Source organism: Falco rusticolus, chromosome 5 (assembly GCF_015220075.1).
Source record: "Falco rusticolus isolate bFalRus1 chromosome 5, bFalRus1.pri, whole genome shotgun sequence".
Classification (NCBI taxonomy): Eukaryota; Metazoa; Chordata; class Aves; order Falconiformes; family Falconidae; genus Falco; species Falco rusticolus.
This window is the reverse complement of record NC_051191.1, coordinates 84606883-84627379: the sequence shown is the minus strand read 5'-3', so window position 1 is coordinate 84627379 and position 20497 is coordinate 84606883. Positions and strand designations below refer to the sequence as shown.

General features: G+C 41.4%; 1 protein-coding gene across 1 annotated transcript in view; it reads left to right on the top strand.

Annotated features, from left to right (window-relative positions):
• The first annotated feature begins 10206 nt into the window (after positions 1–10206).
• PRMT8 (protein arginine methyltransferase 8) overlaps positions 10207–20497 on the top strand; it is a 74260-nt gene continuing 63969 nt past the window's right edge. The window contains exon 1 of the mRNA XM_037389903.1: positions 10207–10865. Within this exon, the coding sequence (XP_037245800.1) occupies positions 10791–10865 (75 nt within the window). The 5' untranslated portion in view covers positions 10207–10790. The remainder of the gene's footprint in view (positions 10866–20497) is intronic.

Here is a 20497-nt window from a genome sequence, read left to right as displayed (position 1 = left end):
TTTTGGTACTGCAAATTGTAAGATTGTACTGGACAACAAAGCATGTTTGGTTTGCAGTGTATGGGATGGTTAGTGTAGTTTAAGCTTGCAGTGTATCTTCGTTTACAATGTTATTACAAATATCGTTGTAATACCCGATGATGTCCCATTACAGTACCTGAAATGATAATCCAGGTGGTCTCTCCCATCCTTGTGTCACATATAAGAACTACTTTAAATAATACTTTGCATTTAGGGAGACTTTTGTATTGTCTTTAAACATGTATGACACAAAGCATGTACAGTGATCAACTAATTCTCCACACTCCAAAATGCAGGGTAATATTATAGATTAATATAAACTTAAATATTAATACTATAGATTGCAGAACTCAAAGATAGATAAACTGAGGCAGAGACAAGATGAAAATCTGATGCTTCTAACCGTGTGTGTATTTCACCCATAGGTGTTAGAAACTTCAATAAGCTTTCCCATTAAAATTGTTCTTCAAGGTTTATACTTTTGTTTCCATAATTTGCAGGGACCATTGTAGGATTCATTGTGGCTTAAGGTTGTTGTGGGGTTTTTATTTATCCTGACAGCAAAAGACACAGAATAGCATATTTTTTTTGAGACTAGTATGTCTCAAATTCCTCCTGAGCTCATACTCTTACAGAACGAACATGACCTTTCATATGCCATTTAAAAAAATGTGCCTTAGATCTACTTGTAACATGAATCCACTGTTTTAAAATGCTGTAGGTTTCCTTTCTCCTCCTCACCAAGCTGGTCGTTCCTTGGAAGCTGGCACACACATGGATTTACTACTTATAAATCATCATTTTTATGCATTTCCAGAACATAGTAAGTACAAGGGAGAGAATGTGCCACTTTCTTAAATTTTTTTGTCATTAAGAGATTACATATTTTATCAAATCTCTTTTTGCAAGACTGCACTAAGGATAAGAACATTTTAATTTTGAGTGCCATGGTTTATCCTTCTTGTTAAATGCATCCTTTCTACTCTTGTTGTTTCCACATTGTAGTAGGTAGTGTTCCTAATGAAGAGGAATGGATCACACAAATTAGTTTAGTCGCAAGAAGAGTTCTAATTCTGCATCACTTTTTTCCTAAATCCTCAATGTTTAATTATGTACTGTTTTGATCTAGCAGCCTGAATTTTGTTTCAAGTTTTTTTTCAGCATGCCAGTTTTTAGGTTTATGGACAGGAAGATGCTGTCAGTTACTGAAATAGATGTGAAAGCTGGCTCTGGCCCAACCCTCCTGGAATTTGTAGTATGTTGCATGTAATTCACTTGAGCTCTGTGGCACAAGTGTAAAGCAAGAATCAGGGAAATAATGCTTTTCTCTCATCTACTTAGTGACAAGCTAATAAGGCAGGATTTGAACACCAATACATAGAACAACAGGGTTCTGAGCTTGATGGGCTCCTCTAGGCCACATTTTTAACAAAAATAGCTATTATCAGGAGCTCTTTCCTTAAGGAAGCTTTGCCTTGCCTTTAGTAGTACTAGCTATGTTCTTGCTCCCCTTCCCTTTCCCTTCTCAGAAGCAAGCTTTCACCGTCATCCAAACTGTGAACAACTCTGCTGTACTGACTTCTCTAACTTCAACAAATGGTATTTGATACATCTGTATTTCCAGAGGCCTTTTATCATATCAAGCAGGTTTCTGAACACTACAAAGCAAGCCATCATGCACTGCTCATGAAATATTTTTTCCCTGAAAGAAAATACGAGGTTATCACATACAAAGTTCTTGTACTTCTCAATTTTGGCTGTTTTGCTTCTACCATCTTCTGTTTTATTTAGTTTGAAGAAAGAAAGCAGGTGGGCACCATTAACGCCTAGGTCACATCACACAATTTTACCTGTGTTATGCAGAGTTTAGTATAAATAATTTGATCTTCTGTCTGGCAGGGACCACAGATGAACTAGCAGAATCTCTACAATTCTGCCAAAGTTCACAAGCACATCAACTGCCAAAGTCCACAACCAGATCAATAACCCAGGAGGACAAGCTCTGCTTGCAGCCAGAAATATCATCATCTTAGGCATCTCAGAGTGCTGACTCTACACTATAAGCCTGGTTGTATTTAATTTATTAGGGAGCATCATCAGGCAGCATTGTAAAGAATTATGACCTTACTTTTGCTAAGTTCTAGGCTGGAAAATAAGCTACGTTGCTCTCAGTTCATGAAATACATGCAGCACTGATCAGACTTTCTTATTTTTCCTGTTTTAGTGGGAGGCAGCAGCATTGTGGCTATTTTCCTTAATGGAAGAGGAAGGAAAATACCAAACTGTGAAGAAAAAAAATGCCTACCCACTATCATAGTTACAGTAGGTTTCTTGTCGGCAGTGACAGCCAAGCACACGTACATGTGTTTAAAGAAAATTGTTCACAACAGAAAAAAGTGAGACACATTGCAGCATGACTTACTGTATAAGCCAGTTATGGAAAAGAAAGCAAGAAGACAGATGGCTATTTGCCAGACCACAGAGCCATCTAAGTGATTTTCATAGATCTTCCAGTTAAAATGATTTATAAGAGTGCTCCCAAAGCCTTATGCTGAAGAAGGCAAATAAATACCTCTAGCATTTTCCAATCTAGCATGAAATCAATAGTCTATCCCTTGATAAAGGTGAAAAAGTCACAGAAACCAAGATGACAGAGTGCCTGCCATTGGGCAAAGAAAGAAAAGAGAGGAGTAATCACAATTGTTACAACTTCATCTGTGGTGTAGTTGAATTCCTTCAACCCTATGTGAAACAGCAATTTAAAAGTTTAAGCGCAGACTGTAGCCTAAGAAGAAAAGAAACAACTAAGACTTGACACAAAGCAAATTATCTTCTTTGAATAAATGGGTGTATTTTTACTTATCTGGTCTTCCCCTCTGACTTGTTAAGCATGCTATAATCCAGCAGGAGAGAAAAGTAAAGCAGGTGAAACAGAAATTTCTCTTTTAATTAAATATAGAAATTCCATCTCAGATTCCAGCAAGCAATATAAGGCAGAAGGTAGAGTTTTTCTGGGAAAGGAAAGTTTCTTAAAAGCTATCATAAAAGAGCTGAAAGTGACAAGATAAGATGGAAGCTGGCAATTTGCATTTAATTTCAGTAAAAATGGGTTCATGATTCTGAGAGTATTACTTCGCTTACTTTCTGATAAGCTGTGTGCCCAGATGTAATATTCTCTAACCATTGATAGCTTATGGGGGATGGCATTATAATGACGTTTAGCTCCTCAAATAAAATTACATGCCTTCTCTCCTCTGAGCACTCAAGAACAGAATGTAAGCAACAGTCTTCCACTTCTCTTGGCATAAGCTGAGAGTATACATATACATATATATATATATGTACATATATATGGTACTAGAGTATACATATATAATCATCTCTTTTCAAGGCTTCATGAGTAATATGGAACAGAAATCAAGAAGGCAGAGGGCTATTTTCCAGACCTGACAGAGCTGTCTAAGTGATTTTCATAGATCTTCCAGAACCACACAGAATCACAGAATCATTGAAGTTGGAAAAGACTTCTGGACATATCTGGTCCAACCCCCCACTCAAAGGACTGCCAGCTAGAGCAAGTTGTTGGGTCCCATTCATACTCAGGTTTTGGATATGTCTAAGGAGGAAGACTATGAAACTACTTTGGGCACCCTCGCAGTAAACAAAGATTTTTTTTTTCTTATGTTTCTATGTCCTGTATTTCAATTTGTGCCTATTTCCTCTTGTGCTTTTGCTGGATACTACCGAGAAGAGTCTGGCTCCATCTTCTTTACCCCGCCTCCATCAAGCACTCTCAAACTGTCTTCACATGACAGAGCTCTCCAATTAATTAATTTTTGTGGCCCTTCAGTAGACTCACTCCAGTATATCCACATTTTTCTTACATTATATGGGAATATATTTTGCATAATATTTCTTGGGTTCCTCATAACTTCAAGATGACTTTGCTATCAAACTTCACCAGTATTTTGTTGTCTGTTCTGAGTGTATGTGATTTGTAATGGTTCAAAAAGGTAGGCGGGAACTGAGCAATGTTGTATTATCACTTATGCAGGTCAGTGCCTAATATACCATGATATTATGCCCATTTATCTCTGCCACTGATGTAATCTCAATTCTCAATAGCCTGCTTAGCTCCTCTAATCCACAGAGGATTGCAGACCCACTTTGGTGGCCTTTATAGAAGTTGTCAGAATTGGACTTTTTGACAGTTGACCCAGTTACAACTTTTAAAAAGTTTAGCACTCACAATGAAAAAAAACTGAAGGAACATTTTGGTTAAAATGTTTGCATTTTTGACTGCAAAATAAAGTTTCTGTTCTTAAATACAAGAAGTCTACAACCTTAGAAAAATATAAAAACTCTCATGATGAATCTGCAAGGGGCAAGACAGTTCTCTGGTGTTTCATAATCTGTAAACACAGCTAAGAGTTCAGTTCATGACGAGGTTTCTATATTTTAACACTGAATTATCTGAGCTTTGGACATATATTCTTGGCTTGTGGCCATGGGTATCTCAGATCAGTTTAGCTTCTGATAGACCCTTTCTCACTCAAACTTAGCATCAATGGGTGAAAACTGCAGTGATTCCCAGGAGAAGGTTGTAATGTGTTAGTGTTCATGAAGAAGGATAAGAAGAAGATGATACATGGGGGAAAAAAAGTTAATGAGGAAAGCTGAAAGACCAGGAAGGAACAGCATAGGTAAGTTATTTAAATCCACAGTATCATTAGAACTCACTTCATAATCTTCAGAATTAACATGGGTGAATTGGATGAAATAAGATAAATATTTGAACTACTGGCATTTGTGAGAGATATAATGGGGATAGAAAACGCATGAAGAGATTGGAGAGATTGCCAAATATAACATATGTTTTGAGGCAAAGGAAATCACTGTGACTTTCTGACCAATATTACCTTCAACAACAGGTAAAGAACTAACCACTCAGACCCAGTAAATTTCTCAACATTGCACAAGAAAAGAAAAACGATGAGAACTAGTTAGCCTTGGCACATCAGTTATGACAGTTTTTCACTTAAAGGGCAAAAGTTGCAGCTGCTATCGATTCATATAGTGCTATTAACTTGAAAAAATGATGCAATGTGATACTACAAAAGGATCCTGCCCCTTGTCTCCCTTTGATCAGATAAAACCCAAAATTTGGTGGAGATTTTGGAGCAGGAATAGATTTTTGCTGCAGTATTTTCTCATCCAACTAGGAAGTGGATTTATAGCCCAGTGGTTGCTCCCAGTCTCTGTTTAAAGCCCTTCCCCACTTTTCTAAGCAAACAAGGAAGAAAGGCACCTGACACCCGATCTGTCTGCTGAAATCTGAGGTCAAACAGAAGGGGAGAAGTCTTTTCCAGGCTGATTACACCCTATCTGCTTCCTTTCATCAAGATGCAAGGTATTAAGGAAAGTGAAATCTCCTGGTCTAATTGTCCTTATGATCTGTGAATAAGTGATGGGGGAAGAGATGGCCAAAGCTGCAGAAATGATGGTAGCAGAAGGGTTTGGAACACCCAATGGAAGGATTCTTTTATATGACAGAACATTCCAGTGTAATATAAGCAACAGTTTAACATTGATCCAGGCCATATGAATCTTATCTGTGACACAAAGTGCTGTTCTACTTTACCTTCTCCTGTCTTCAGCGTTTCATCACTGCTTTTCTTTGCCTGCTGTGGCTTCCCTGTGTTCCCCTATGTAGAACTTTGCTACACATTTTCGCCACATTCTCTGCCAGTCCTACACCTGACCTCCCTTCTTATTTAAGTTTTCTCTTACTGTCCTTATTCATCCTTACATTTCCTGTCCATTGTTTGACTGGAGCACTGCTATTGCCTCCTGCTTGAAAAGATGCCAAATTGTCAGTGTTTGAAGTAATTCTTACCTACTTCAATTGGAAGCATCACAAGAGCAACTTCATTACATCTTCTTCTCCAAAAAATTATTTTTCGGAGAAAGTTTTTATCAGAAGAAAAAGATGTTCTCCAGTGCATGGATGTCCTTAGCTTTATTTTTAGCAGATCCCATATTTCACTGATGTTATCCTCAGGCATAGAGGTGCAATTGGAGGGAAAAAACAAACAAACAAAAAAACAAACAAAAAAACCCCCACAACAAAAAAAGCCTTTCCTTGATGTATAAAGCACAAAGAAAGGTTAGGCTTTTTTATGTGGAGGGGCACTTTTTTTGCTAATGTTGAATCTGAACTTCCCAAGCCACAACTTGCAGCTGTTGGCCTTTTTCATATCATCTGACTGTATCAAGAGGAGTTTGGTTCATCTTAGTTACAATCCTTAAAGCTAGTCATAAGCCACTACTGGATGCATGCTGACCTCTCCTTCACTAAATGCAACAAGCCCAACTCTCCCCAGAGGTTAGTGCCCTAAGAGACCACCGTAGTAGTCTTTCACTGAACCATCTCCAACGTACCCAGCTCCCTCTTGAAACAGGGGATCTAGCACTGGACACAGAATCAGAGATGCAGTCTCACCAGTGCCAAGTAGAAAGAGAATCACACTTCCCTCGCTCTACTGGCCACTTTCCATTTAATGTAGATAATTATACAGTTTGCCTTTTATGCAGTGAGAAAGCATGATGAGTCATATTCAACCTAGCTCCACCCCCACCTTGTAACCCCAGACGCTTTCCATCGGGGCTGCTACACAGTTTCTCAGTCTGTATCGATGCACAGGATTATCTCACCTCAAATGCAGACATTTGGATTTCATCCAAGCTAATGACAAAGCTGGCAATAAGTCTGAATCTTCTGAGGTCCAGCACAGTATTATTGCCACACTCAGCAAGGAGCAAAGCAGCCTCGACCACAGCTGCTATTATTGGAAACCTGAAGTCACAAATGCTTCCCTTTCCATTTTCTCCACAGCACCACCCCACTCAATTTCTAATACTTTGTGACCTTCACATTTACTTACACATGCTATCTTTAAATCCAGAAGATGCTTTTGACATCTCCTGGCTTTGTTACAAATGCACTTTTACTATCATGACATTTTCTTCATAACAGTACTTTTTTTTTTTTGTTGAGGTCTAACAAAACAGGGGCTCAGAAATACGTTCTCGCACTCAGTTCCAATGGCCAACTGTCACCCTTAGATAACCATAGATGTCAGCAGGATTTGTATTCACAGACCTGAAGGCAAAGTTTTTCCCCTCTCAAAGCTCATATTCTGAAAGTTTAGTGTACCTGTGAATTTCAGTATCAACAGCAACTTGCACTGAGGCCCATATTCAAGCTGATGGACCGGACACGTGTCCGTGTGTGCACACAGGTAACTGTGTGTGTAAACATGCTGCTTTCAGCCTCTTAACTGATATTGCTAATTAATTCTTTTAAGAGATAACTTCTGCTCATGACTGGTTAAAAAAAGACCTGAAGGACAAATACTTTTCCATTTGGAATAAAACAGATTAGAGCAAACGGTGTGTATTTTCAAAGCAGTTTCCTCAACCACATATAGAACATAAAAGTGTGAGGACACCATCCAGCTGGCAGATTTCCAAAGAAGTTTAGGTCCAAAACATTCATCCTTATGCTAGAAAACCATGAGGCTAAAAGGTTTTCCTGGTATCTGTAAAGCATCAGCACTGTGTTCAAGGATGAGCAGTCAGGTATCATCTATGTTGATAAAGAGGTGGAGGAGGACAAGAATAGGTGCCAGGACAAGTCATGCAGTATCTGAAGCAGGAGAAGGAAGGCTATATTAAATCTCTGCCTGCCAGTTTTGCCAGTTGCTGAGTGCTTTTGAAAATCCAATGCCTCATTTAGCTGACTAAAGAGTGATTGAGCTGCACCAGAAATACAGACCCAGCTGTCAGAGAAAACTGGAAAATATGTCCTGGAGTAGTTTTGAAAAATCTAATTCTTTTTTCTCCATATAGAACACTGGTTAAGTTTAAAATATTTAATTAGTCTAAGTTTAGCTGTGTGTATTACCTGAAAATAGAGAAGACACACTAAAACTATGTGGGTTAGCCCAAATGCATGCTGACTAAAACTTCATGCACTCACTAACCACCCGATATTCGTGACATAGCAGAGAAAAACATCGTGACAAAGATTGCAGAGACATTACGTTCTTATTTGCAGATTTTTTTCCTTATCCCTCCACCTAGAAATCAAAGTACTTAATGAGAAAGAGTTCCACAGCCCAAGACTGTGAGGTTATCTTTGGAATACTCTAAAATAGCTTCTATCAGCAATGGCTATAGGGTTTTTCATGTTTGAAGGGTTTTAAGACCTTCAAGAGCTCTGTGAATGTCCCAAAGAAAAAAGGGAATGCCCTGCTCCCGCTTCTGTCGTTATCTGAGCCTCATTCCTAGAAGGTGTGAAATAAAACTTTACTTTATAAACAAAGGAGGTGTGGATGATTTTTGAAAAAATTAGCAGTGGTGTGGAGCCAATGAAAGAACTTGAGGTGTTAGAATAAATGTGAGCTGAAAGGAGTAACAGGAAATCAGAGGCTTGTGAAAAACTGAATGATCAAATGGCTCTGCAAAGTATCTCACGGAGGTCCAGTCTCGAGCTATATGGCATGTGTGTCCGTAACATACTCTCACATTCTGAAACGTTTCCACAGGGTACCATCATGGCACACATGGCATACTCTCACATTTCGGCACACCACACACCTTCTGATTCCCTGGGTTGCTTACTTCTATGTGATTGATTGCAGACCCCTGAAATGTATTGCATACCTGTCTGTATCTGAACACAAATTTGTGAGAGTCATTCAAGTAAAAAGAATAAATTTGCTTATTTAATGTTCTTGGTCCCACCTCCTCATCCCTGTGGGGTAGAATAATTTTGCTCTCTGCTCTTTAATTCACATTCTGTATCTCCATTCCATCAACCTCAGGGATAATTCAGGCTCCCATGTGCCCAGGCACCTCCTGTTGTTTGGGCAGTAGTTCATGGTATGTCAGTATTCCAGAGGTCAGCTGAGGATAAACTCTAATTAAAAGGCATTAAAATAGGCTGCAGGGGACAAAAATTCAAACCCCCAGATATATCATAATCTGTTACTGATGTCTCATCTGAGCTGGCTATGTGCTTAAAATATGCATCGAAAGTAATCTTTCAAACCTCTTCTTCAGGTCTCCATTGGCACCCCCAGAGGAAATTATTTCAAACTCTTCAGAGAGCAACAATCCTGTTCTGGTCCTTGAAATCCTTCGAGCAACACACCCACACACCCCAGCATTATTTTCTCACCTCCTCCATATAAAAACAAAACAGAAACGTGAGAACAGTGGGCTGGAAATGGAGCTGCGGAAAGTGAAGTTGGAAGGATTAATTATGTAATACGCCCCCTCTCCTGCCCTTACCCACAGCAACACGAGTGAGGTAAACCTAATCCTCCCAGCTGACAACTCAGAGCTAGAAAATGCCCGGAGGAGTGAAAGCAAGATAAATGTGTGGGGAAGGTGGCAATGCTCTCCCACAGAGGAAGATATCACTAAGAAAAGGCTAAAAAGAAGTTCAAAACACCTTTAGCTCCTTCCCTCCCCAGCCAGACCTCTCCCTCTGACCTTCCCCCCCCACCCCTCACCCCCTTTTTCATCAGGACTTGCATCAGCATTGGGACCGTATTGCTACAGTTCACGGCTCTCTGACGAAGTGTGGATCCTGCTGAAAATCTTCAAGCGAAACAGAAGCTGGGAGCACACACACGTGAAGATACCTTAAGAAAGCAGGTTTGCTACTTAACTCGGAGGAAAGAAGCTGGAGCAGACTTCTTCAGTTGCTCTCTAAGAGCCTTGTCGAGAGTCCTTGCAAAGACAAGTGTTGCTGATTCAAAAGAAGAGGAGGGATGGGGAAGAAAAAAAAATTGTGCATGTCTGTGTGAGAGGGAGACAACTTGTGTGTGTGTACGTGTGAATGCATGCTTGTGTGTGAGAGGGTGTAGGCGAAGGGTGGGGGGAGCTAGATATAGTGTTTTTTTCTGTGAAAGACATGCGAATGCAATTCCCAGAGAAGGGCACCAAGCTCTGCCTAAGAGCAGAAGGGGTAGGGAGAGGAGAGGAGAGGGGAGGGGAGGGGAAAGGGGAAAGGAAAGGAGAGGGAAGGGAAGGGGAAAGGGAAGGGAAGGGGGAGGGAGGAAGGAGGAGGAGGAGGAGGAGGAGGAGAAGGAGGGATTGCTGTTTCAGAAGACATTCATAGAAAAAGGGTGGCAAATTGTGTGATCGTCTTTAAAGGAAGTTTCCTGGGACCTAGAGAGAAAGCAAGAAGCCCAAAGAAGGAAAATAAAGGGCTATGATTTCCTTGTCCTGTTGCTTTGTCTCTGGCTCCCTCTGCCTCTGGAAGAGTAGCCACAGGACACAAAGATGCCCAGCTGGTCACTGCACGCCCAAGTTCAGTTTAGCCGGTGCTTCTCTCCTGTTTAGCCTGACTGCTTTCTCTGAAGGGGAGGACTCACAGCCCGACAGCCTTCTAGTTTAACGTGAAGAGTGTGTGCCGCCTCTCTCTGCCCATCCCAAGAGCTCGCTGGAGGTGGAGGAGAGGGGAGAAAGAGGACTTGAAAGTGCCCGAGGAGCTCCGATGCTAAGAGGAGACAAACATTCCCGTGGACGACGCAGAAAGGACAAAGCTGACTGATTTCTTGCTGCTTTCCCCAATTCCCCCCCCCCGCCCCCCTTCTTTTTCCTCTTTATCCTTTGGCGTACGCCAGTGTTTGGTGATCTTTGAAAACACAAAACAAACCACCAACCCCCAAGCCCCAACCCCTTGGCTAGCTCTTATGGGAATGAAACACTCCTCCCGCTGCCTGCTCCTGAGGAGGAAAATGGCGGAGAACGCTGCCGACAGCACCGAGGTAAGGATGCGAGGCAGAGCCCGGTGGCCGCGCTCCCCCAGCCCCCGGCCCCGAGCCCCCAGCAGAAGCAGCAGGAAGTGCCAGGAAAACTTCCCCGGACCCCCGGCCGGCCCCTGCCGCCGCTGCCGCCGGGGTTTCCTGCATGCGCCCCCCGCCCGCCGCCCCCCGGGCGGAGAACTTCGCGCCCCGCCGAACCCTCCCGGCGCCCCGGCTGTTTCCCGGAAGCCGCCGCTTTCCGCCGGCTGCCCGAGCAGCGGAGCGGGCTGGGCCGGGGCGAGGCTCCGTGCCGGGGCCGGGGCGCGGGGCCGGGGGCCGCAGGAGGAGGGGGCGGGCGGCGGCCGGGAAGGGGCCGGGCGCGGCGGGCGGCGGGCGGAGGCGGCGGGCACCGGGGGTCCCTGGCCGGCAGCACCTTGGCCAGCTCCGGGCGTCGCGCCGGGCCCAGCCGCGGGGCCGGGGCCGGCGGTCGGGGGACGCCGGGGTCTCCGTGTCTCTCCGGTGTTAACCTGCCCGAGGAGGGGGCGGAGGGCAGGAGGAGCATCCCGCCCTGTGCCCGGCTGGCCTGAGCCGAGCCGAGAATAGCTTTGCATTGCCTGCGGGCCGAACGGGTACCCTGCGAGCTCTCACGCTTTCTGCAAGAAAACCCACCCCGCACCCCCCTCCCCGTTACCTTCGGTTTCCTCAACACTGGGGTTGAGCAGCCCTTGTTTACTTGAATAGGGCTGTCTTGACCTCACTGACACTTCTCAAGGGATACAGCAGTGTGCGAAGTCTCAGATCTGGGAAAGCAAAACGATGCAGGATGCAGTCCCAGCTTCTCTGGCAGCATGTGAGAAGGAGACAGGCAAAAAGTGTGAGTGTGCGCCAAACTCCCCGTTTCTATTAATACCCTGTGCCTAGCGCTCTGGCTGAACGCTTAGCACATGGTTAAGCGACATGCAGCACAGCCATGTACAGACCCCAAGGGCAAAGCACCTCGACCAACTTCAACAGCTTTGCCCTTACGTTCACGGGCGGCACCGACCCTCCTGCCCAGTTGCCCTGTGGAGGTAATAAAGAAAAAAAGCACTGCTTCAGTGTGAGTGAGCACATGATTGTTCCCCTCTTTATTCTCTCAATGTCTCTGCCAAACGTCTCCTCCTTTCAAATAGTCCTCCCAGCAGGTGTCCTGCTCCCTCATGACTTCCTTATTTCTCTTCCTAATAGTGCTCTCTCTGCTTGACCTTCATAAATGTATCTGCTTTGCCATGCGAGGTGAAGAGCAGAATTTTCTTAAATGAATGTCTTGTAAGGAACATCCCTGCTACTGCATTACAACCCCATAAAGTGCTGTTTATAGAAGAGGCATCTATAAATAGCAAGAAGTCTGGCTGCACATCTGTAAACTGTCATAGTACTGACAGCACATATTGCATTAAAAGTCCCAGGATCCTGGGCAGTATTGCAAGGAGAAATGTAAAAGCACAGCCAGTTCATTTCAAACCAGTTTTTCAACTGGAATTTAGACAGGGAAAATAGATGAGAGGAGCTCTTAAAATATTCCTTTTCTATTTCAATTCACTATTAGTAAATTTTTGTTGTTTAACCACCTTTGCCTTTCTGCTTGTGCAGTGCTGCACACAACTGCAATGTCATTTTATGGAGAAGGCTTTCTTAACAACGACAGTTTCATTCCAGTGCTGCATACAGGCTAGCAGAGTGTTGAAATGCTATGCTTCCTCTCCTCAGAGTATCCATCAGTGACAGATTTGTGAAATGAGAGTGAAAATATTGCAGATTAGGCATATCCTGCTGTGCTTTTACCTCAAGAAAATTGGAACAGACACATTCATAACACCTGCCAAGATATTTTCTATTTTATTAATTTTCATATTTGTGATGTTAAGATCTGTTCTGTACTGAGAGAAGTAGTCTGCATACATGCAGACTTACAAGTGCACCAAGCAAAATATGCCAAGACCTTTGAAGCCCTTCTACTCGTCAAGCATCTATATTTGGCAAAGTCATAGGATACCAGTTTGACCTTCAAACCTGTATTTCTCTAACTTTCTCCTGAAGTTTGGAAATGTTCTGTGACAAAAGGAATACAGCACAAAGTGTCACACTTTTGGACTTATCACAGTGTCAGAGAAAATCAGGAATTGGTATAAATTTGCTTCATTTGAAACGAATGGGGTACCAGTAACACACATGATTTGATACTAAATTTCTGAAGTACTTTGATGCCATGATGATAGGCATGATGTGAAATATTTCAGCTATAATGAGAGACGAAGAGTTAAATTTAACCATTTAACCATTTAACAAATGGTCAAAATGCCCCATTTTCAAAGCGTTCCAGAAACCTGGTTCTTACACAGATTTATTTGAGCCAGTTACTTATATTACAGTTTCATAGTATTTTTTTTTTTTAATCTGCCACAGCTAAGAGCATTAATTAAACTTTCGGTCAAATATGGCAAGTACACTGTTTTATAGAACAGTAGTAGGGTGTTAAAAAAATACTTTAAGACAAAGAACATGGGCACTGTATGAAAAACTTTTTATTCCCTCTGATGACCATAGCGCTAGCTCATTAGTCTGAAGAGTTTAAAGAAATAATGACAACAAATACAAACAAGAGAAAACCAAATCTACAATGAGACAATACTCACTGTTACTTCAAACAAGAATACAAGACAGTAGAAAAGCAATAGCTTACTAGTAATTACTTTCCAGTCAAGGAAGACACCTTGTTTTACCAGGAAACTTACAGAAGTGTGCTCGCATGGTACCAGATTGTACAGATATTTATATTGCCAGTATCCCCATAGCCTTATATCTTGAGACAAAATATAATTAAGTGAGTAGAAGCGTTGACACAGATGTTGTTGGATCTTGGATCAGGGTCAGAATAGTTCTGTAATTTTATTGTACTGATAACAGCCTGATACCAGTCTGTCTGCCAGAGTTTAAGTGGAACCAGTGGGTTTTTTGTATGTGTTCATAGCAGTCTGAGGGTATACAGTGCTTTGTATAAAAATAAAAGTCAAGGGAAATAAAACAGTAAGTCTTTTCTATTTAGAGCCTCACTGGAGGCCATAGGGTTCCCACAAACAGGAAGATTGCTAGAATGGTTTCAGACCCTTGTTTGGAGTGCACAGGGGAAAACAAATAAAAAAGATTCAGAAAATCTTTATTCCCCTTGGCCATCCCATGAACTTTAAAAGAAGTTCCATGGGAACAAAAGCTGTGGAATCTCTCCTCGAGATATAAAAATGAACCTCTGTATCTTTAGTCATGAAAGAAGACTTGCCTAAATAAAACAGGACTGTCTGCATAGATAACAGATCTGGAAGTGAGTTCTCTGCACATAATTAAAGACACTCAGACAGAAAATTAAGTTAAAGTGTTCTTTGTAGAACATATGCATGAAGATTCTGTAAAATTAATAGTGCTGACCTGCTGTAAATTTTGGTTTCTGTGTCTTTTTATTTTAAATATATTAAGTGGAAGCCATATTAATAGTAGGACTGATATCAGAGATGGGAAGGAAATTGAAAGAAGTGAGATTTCAGAAGTGTGCCTGAATATAGCTCATGAACCTATGCCAGGTGAAGAAAACAGAATCACAGAATCATAGCTTAGTTTGGGTTGGAAGGAACCTTTAAAAGCCATTTAGTCCACCCCCCCTGCAATGAGCAGAGACATCTTCAACTAGATCAGGTTGCTCAGAGCCCCGTCCAACCTGACCTTGAATGTTTCCAGGGATGAGGCATCTGTTATCACCTCTTTGGGCAACATGTTCCAGTGTTTCACTGCCCTCATTGTAAAAAAAATTCTTCCTTATATCTAGTCTAAATCTACCCTCTTTTAGCTTAAAACCATTACTCCTTGTCCTATCACAACAAGCCTGCCTAGAAAGTTTGTCCCCATCTTTCTCCTAAGACCCCCTTAAGTACTGAAAAGCTACAATAAGCACAAAGTGCTGCAATAGCACAAAGTGCCAGGGTTTATGTGCATACCCAACAGAGACATACATCTACACCTAACAGATTTCTCACTGACTGAAACAATTCTAGAACCTAAAACTGGCTGGTTTTGTACAATGCATACAATGTTCAGAAAAGGCAATCCTTATACTCAAGACTGTGCAGCGTCTGTAGAAAGAAAAGATGTTTGTTTCATGGCTAAGAATAGAGAGATCAGTAATTTATTAATTGTAGCAAAATCGAATCCTCACTGAATGTCCTATTACACAAAGCTTGGATTTTGATTAGAAAAAAAATTCTTTTGATGATTTCGGGTAACAGGCATAATAGGCATGCTTCCTCATACAGATGAATATAATTGGCACAGTATCATGAGATCCAGGTCTGTGAAAGTAACAGGTCTGTTATCAGAAGTGGGGAGATTGCCATGTCCTATCTGCATGAAATCCAGCCATACCACTACTTAAGGGAGAAGAGATTATAAATTCTATTGAAATCATGAGCTCCTGTTTGTGATTCATGAGTAGGAAGAGATGTTTCTCTTTAATAAGTTATCAAAGTACAAATGAACAGAAGCAGAGCAAGAGTGTGCGTAACACAGAACGGTGGACTGGATTTATTCAGTAAACATAAGTTTTGTTCCTGGCTATTACACTGGATCTTCTTGGAGATATAATTTAATCCCTCTGAGCTTTCCCATTCATACTGTTGAATTCTGTGATGTATTGGTGAAAGGTGCGGTAGAAGATTATTATTTGGTGGTGCTAAATTGCTCAGAACCTCAGAACACTATTTATGAATTAATGGGTGGGTGATGTTTACCCAAGAGACAAATAGCGCTGCTATGTGATGTGCTTCTTAGGCTTAACTGAAATCACAGGAGGTCTGGCCTGGTGTCAGATAGCTAGCTGAAGAAGCAGCTTATGACATACCTTTCAGCCTTACTGATTGATGTGTCACATGCCCATGTCACATAACTTTGAACAGGAAAAATTGTGATAGCTGGTGTGTGCAAGTAGTACAGGTGAGCTATAGAGATCAGAGCAGTGGCCCATGCTCTAGGTGCTTGGCACTGCTGACAAGGCAGTCAGAAAGCTGTCCCGTCATCTCACTGAAAAATCTTTCATTGTGGGTGTATCAGACCCCCAAGGGCTATAAAGGCACCTCTCAGTTAAAGCAGGGAGTATTCCCCTTCACCACATTTTGATCCTGCACAGTGCTCCCGTTCGGACTAAATACTTAGGCTAGTAACAAGGCAGTTCTAATATAGTCATGGGGGCTTTTTTGGTTTCTAGCCAATTTAGGAGTGGGAGAGCAGAAATATGGCTCTGAGCCATCTTCTCCTACCAATTTCAACTGTGCAGAACATTAATTTATCTCAGCTGAAGATCTCGGTGTAGTTAAATGCATTCAATTCCTTTTTTAAATTTAATACTAAAAATTCAAGACATTGACCATAATATTTTGGCCCCATTGAAGAAATAACTTTTGGTTGGCATTAATAATATAAATAGGATCAAACCCCATTTATGCTTAGATAAAGAATAACAGCAATATCTCAAAGCAGAGTCTTAAGATAATGATACCTTAACATTATCCTCTGGCAGTGTAGGGTTGTTCTAATGAACAACATTTTAGTGTCAAGAAAACTGGTATTTTTCTGAAAGGGTATGTTTCTTCCTGCTGACATCATGGGCCAGATCATATTGTGTCATCGTGGCAATGCTAAAAGAAAGGTTCCTTACTAGTGAGCACTTCACATAGAAGTTGCTGTAGTGACTTTTTTCCAGCCACAGTCTGTGAAAAGCAGTGAAGTCCTCAGAGGGGAGTGCAAGAAATTGTGTAGATGAGCACCTTTGTAATTGTTCTACTTCCACGCCAAACATGAGCTTGGAAGGACTGACTCACATGCCTTCCAGAGCTTCACCCTCAGCCTGATTCCAAAAGATGAAGGCTTGTGCCCTTACTGGTACAGGCAGAGCAGAGAAATACTTGAAGTTAAAAAAGTATTGAACCTAATCTTTCAAAATAATTTTGCCTCAACCTTTCTGACTTTGCAACAAAATTCAGTCCATTGACAGATGAAGTGATGAACAGCTAAAGGGGGTGAATGATGAAACTGGTTGCTCCTGTCTCTAATTCCACAGAGAATCCTGCTGCCCTGCTGTCTTGCTCGCTAGCTTTAATGCCAGCTCTATTTTGATCTAGAGTTTAGGATAAAATGGGATTGTCCTTTCCATAATTTTCTTTCTTCTTTGGGAATAACCTCTAAACAACAGAAACAAGAAGCACTCATCTCAAGGAAGGAAAGAGGAGATTGCCCGCTAAGTGGATGAGTTAATGGCCATAAAGGTGTCTTCACCATGCCAGCTTGGAGCAATTGCTGACTAGTCACAGCCTACCTGGCTCACTCCTGTGTTCCCGAACAAGTACTGACTGGCTCCATGGAGTCTCTTGGCATACTAATGCTTTCAAAGCTGTTGCATGGGAGCTGAGACAACTTTCTCCCTTCACAGTGACTGTGAGAGGATGGGCACTATCTCATTCTTAGTATTTCAGTTTTAAACTGACATTTAAGAGCTGTAGAAAGATGAAGGATGATGGCTTTATTAATTTCTTATAAGACAGGTTTTTCAGGTCCCAGTTGTGAAAAACCTATCTCAAAAAAATCCAAATTTTAAAAGGTATCTAATATTTTGTCTTCTTCAATCTGTATATTTCTAAAAATAGAAACTAAATTTGAAAATCCAGAGTAGAAAATCTTTATCTTCATTTTAGTTCATCAACAATTTTGAGATTTAGAAAACAGAATTGGAAATAAGACAGACTTAGTTGAAGAAGCACTCACTGCCAAGTTTTCTTTTCTGAAAACTCTGTTAGGTGAAGAAACTAAAGATAATTTTGCTTTGTATTTTGAGTGTGAAATGTTAGGTGACCATAAATAAAATCTCAATGTCTTTGCTTTCCAAAATGAAGAGAATATTTCAGTAACAAAACATATGCAAGGAAATTAAGGTGGGAATAAAATGTTTAGCTAAAATTTTAGACAGAGACACAATAGACAAGGTAAGAATACTATTCTCCCTCACTTAAAATATCCTGTTTTGAAGTCAAGACATGCTTTTGGAAGTTTGCATGTATTGAGGACTGCGTTGTACCCGGATCTTTTCTTCCCAGAGTGAATTATTGTTTAAAAAGCAGCATTACCACCTTTCCTAGCCGTTGTGCACAGAAAAGGAGTTCCTTAAGCTTTTCTGAGAAAGTATGGGGGGAAAAAAATCAGCTTTGAAAGAGGGGCCATGGAGGTGTATATTTTTGAAGACACTGTTTGGTCTGGACCCTACACTTAAGTCCCTCGTGTTCTTCTTGTCCTGTCCAAGAATCCAAGTATATATGAGCCATTCCATTACAGTTCCCCCTCCTCTTTTTAAAAGAAAATATAGCATTTCCCTCTCTTGTAATAGTATGGTGAAAGTGGTCTCCAAGAATTAGTGCTGAAGTGTTCCTTTAGTGCCCACAATGCACACTTGGGATCACACAGGGCCTAGCAGTTCTTGTCTTTTTCTGGCCATACAGACTATGTTTCATTGTTTCTAATATCACCAGAAAGCTCAAACCCAGTCTCAGAGCCCATAATAATGCGTGACCAAGCCAGGGCCTTCCAACAGCAACCTACCAGTCCAAAATTATTTCAGCCGTGGACCTTAATTTCTCACTTAGAAAGCAGAGGGGACCCTGCCATCTGTTTCAGTTTCTAGTTGCATCCTTGTACAGTAATCTCTTCTTACAGGTCATCTTCTCAGGCCCATGACCATTGTATTATATAGCATGTTGCTTACCTCCTTTTAACTAAAAGCTCTGCAGAAATGTTATGAGAATGGAAAGGAAGAATATTTTCTTAGTTGAAGAATATAGCAGAAGACTAACTGATTACAAGCACATGGCCAGGTAGTGTCAATAAAGTGTATTCTGCAGAAATCTCTAGTGGCTGAGCCCAGCTGTGTATCTGGCACATTTTACTTTGGTATTTTGGGTTAGTTATTTCTGGTTTATTTCTTCTAGAAAGAGAGAGATCAAATCTGAAAAGCAGCACTGTTTCTTACCCATGGTTTGCATCTTGTGTACAGCTGGAACAGCTGTTTCAGAAGGAAATCAAATGAGATAGTGTTAGCCACATCATAATACAGTTGCCTCCTTAGGAGTCAATGGTGTTTTAAACTTAGCAGTAGCTGAATTTACAAGCAGCAGGGGGTGTTCAACAATTCTTAGGGATGCTCTGCCTGTTGTATTGTTGAGCCTTAAAAAAGGTAAAGGGCCATCGTTACCCTTTCAGTTCCCTTGGCTTTAATATAACCCACTGCAAAGCTGAAGCAGACCAAGGGTGTGAAATCAGAAGACCGAGGTACAAGAACAGTTATTGGGCAGAGAAGGCAAAATAGGAAACATATTTTATTGTGCAAGAAAGTATATTGCAGACTAAAATTTCAAATTTCATGATCTCTTAGATTTCTGGGATTAGAAGTAGCAAACTTGAAGTTGCCCTCATTAAAAGTCCTGTTGTGGAAAATACTATATTCAGTCATGAAACAGAATGTGCTTTGTGAATTTACTGGAGGTCAAAGGGCATAATGAAATTATTTTGTGAAAGTGGAAAAGAAAAGGAGGGAGGGACAAAAGGCTGGCAGGAAAGTGGGTGGGCAGGGAGGGAAGAAGGGAGGGAGGGAGGGTGAAAAGGGATGGAAGGAAGGAAGAAAGAGGAGGGAGAAAGATAGGGAAATACAGTCAATATCCAGAGAAGCTGCTCATTTCCATAAAAGCATGAACAGTAGAAATATGTACTTAAATTTACTGTCAAAAAGTCACAGAATAACACTGTGATTCTTGAAGGCTGGTCTACCAGTAAAGACAAGGTGAAGAACACATTGAGTACCTTGGCCTTTTCCACATTCCACATCCTTTGTCACCAGGGCTCCTGCCCCATGTAGCGATGGGCCCGCATTTTCCCTAGCCTCCCTTTTGGTGCCTGTATACTTGCAGAATATTTTCTTGTTGCACTTCATTGTCCCCTTGTCAGATCCAAGAAATGTCAGGAATCAAGCAGCTATAGGCAGAGGTAGCAGGAGGCCAGCAGGAGAGGGAATCAATTCACCCTTTTACAGTTTGCAAATAAGGAAATAACGGGGGGTTTTGCAACAGCTGCTAAGGTCTAAGGCAAACCTCAATTTCTTTGTCAGAGAGAATACAAACAGTGGTGACTGTTTTTTGACTACATTAGTCAGTCATGGAATAAGAAGAGATAGTATGTAGTTCTAGCCCTGTGATTCACCCAAACCAACCATGAATGAGGAAAGAACATAACACAGAAAATCACAAGACTGGTTTTAACTACTTATCAAGGTGTGTGTACTAAAGCTGCCTTGAAATTCTCCATTGAAATTGGCTTCTACCGTAATTGTCTCACAAATTGTTAATAAATGGTTAATCTCACAAATAAGTGACTTACCGTACTGTGAGAGAGATGCTGCCAGTGAAAACTTTTCACCCACTCTCACAGCCTTGCACGCACACATACTGTTTTCTGAAACCCACTCCCATCACCACTCCAATGAGTAGAACCAGGAGAAAATGCGACAGTCCTCACTAGTGTCCATGTCAGGATCTTGA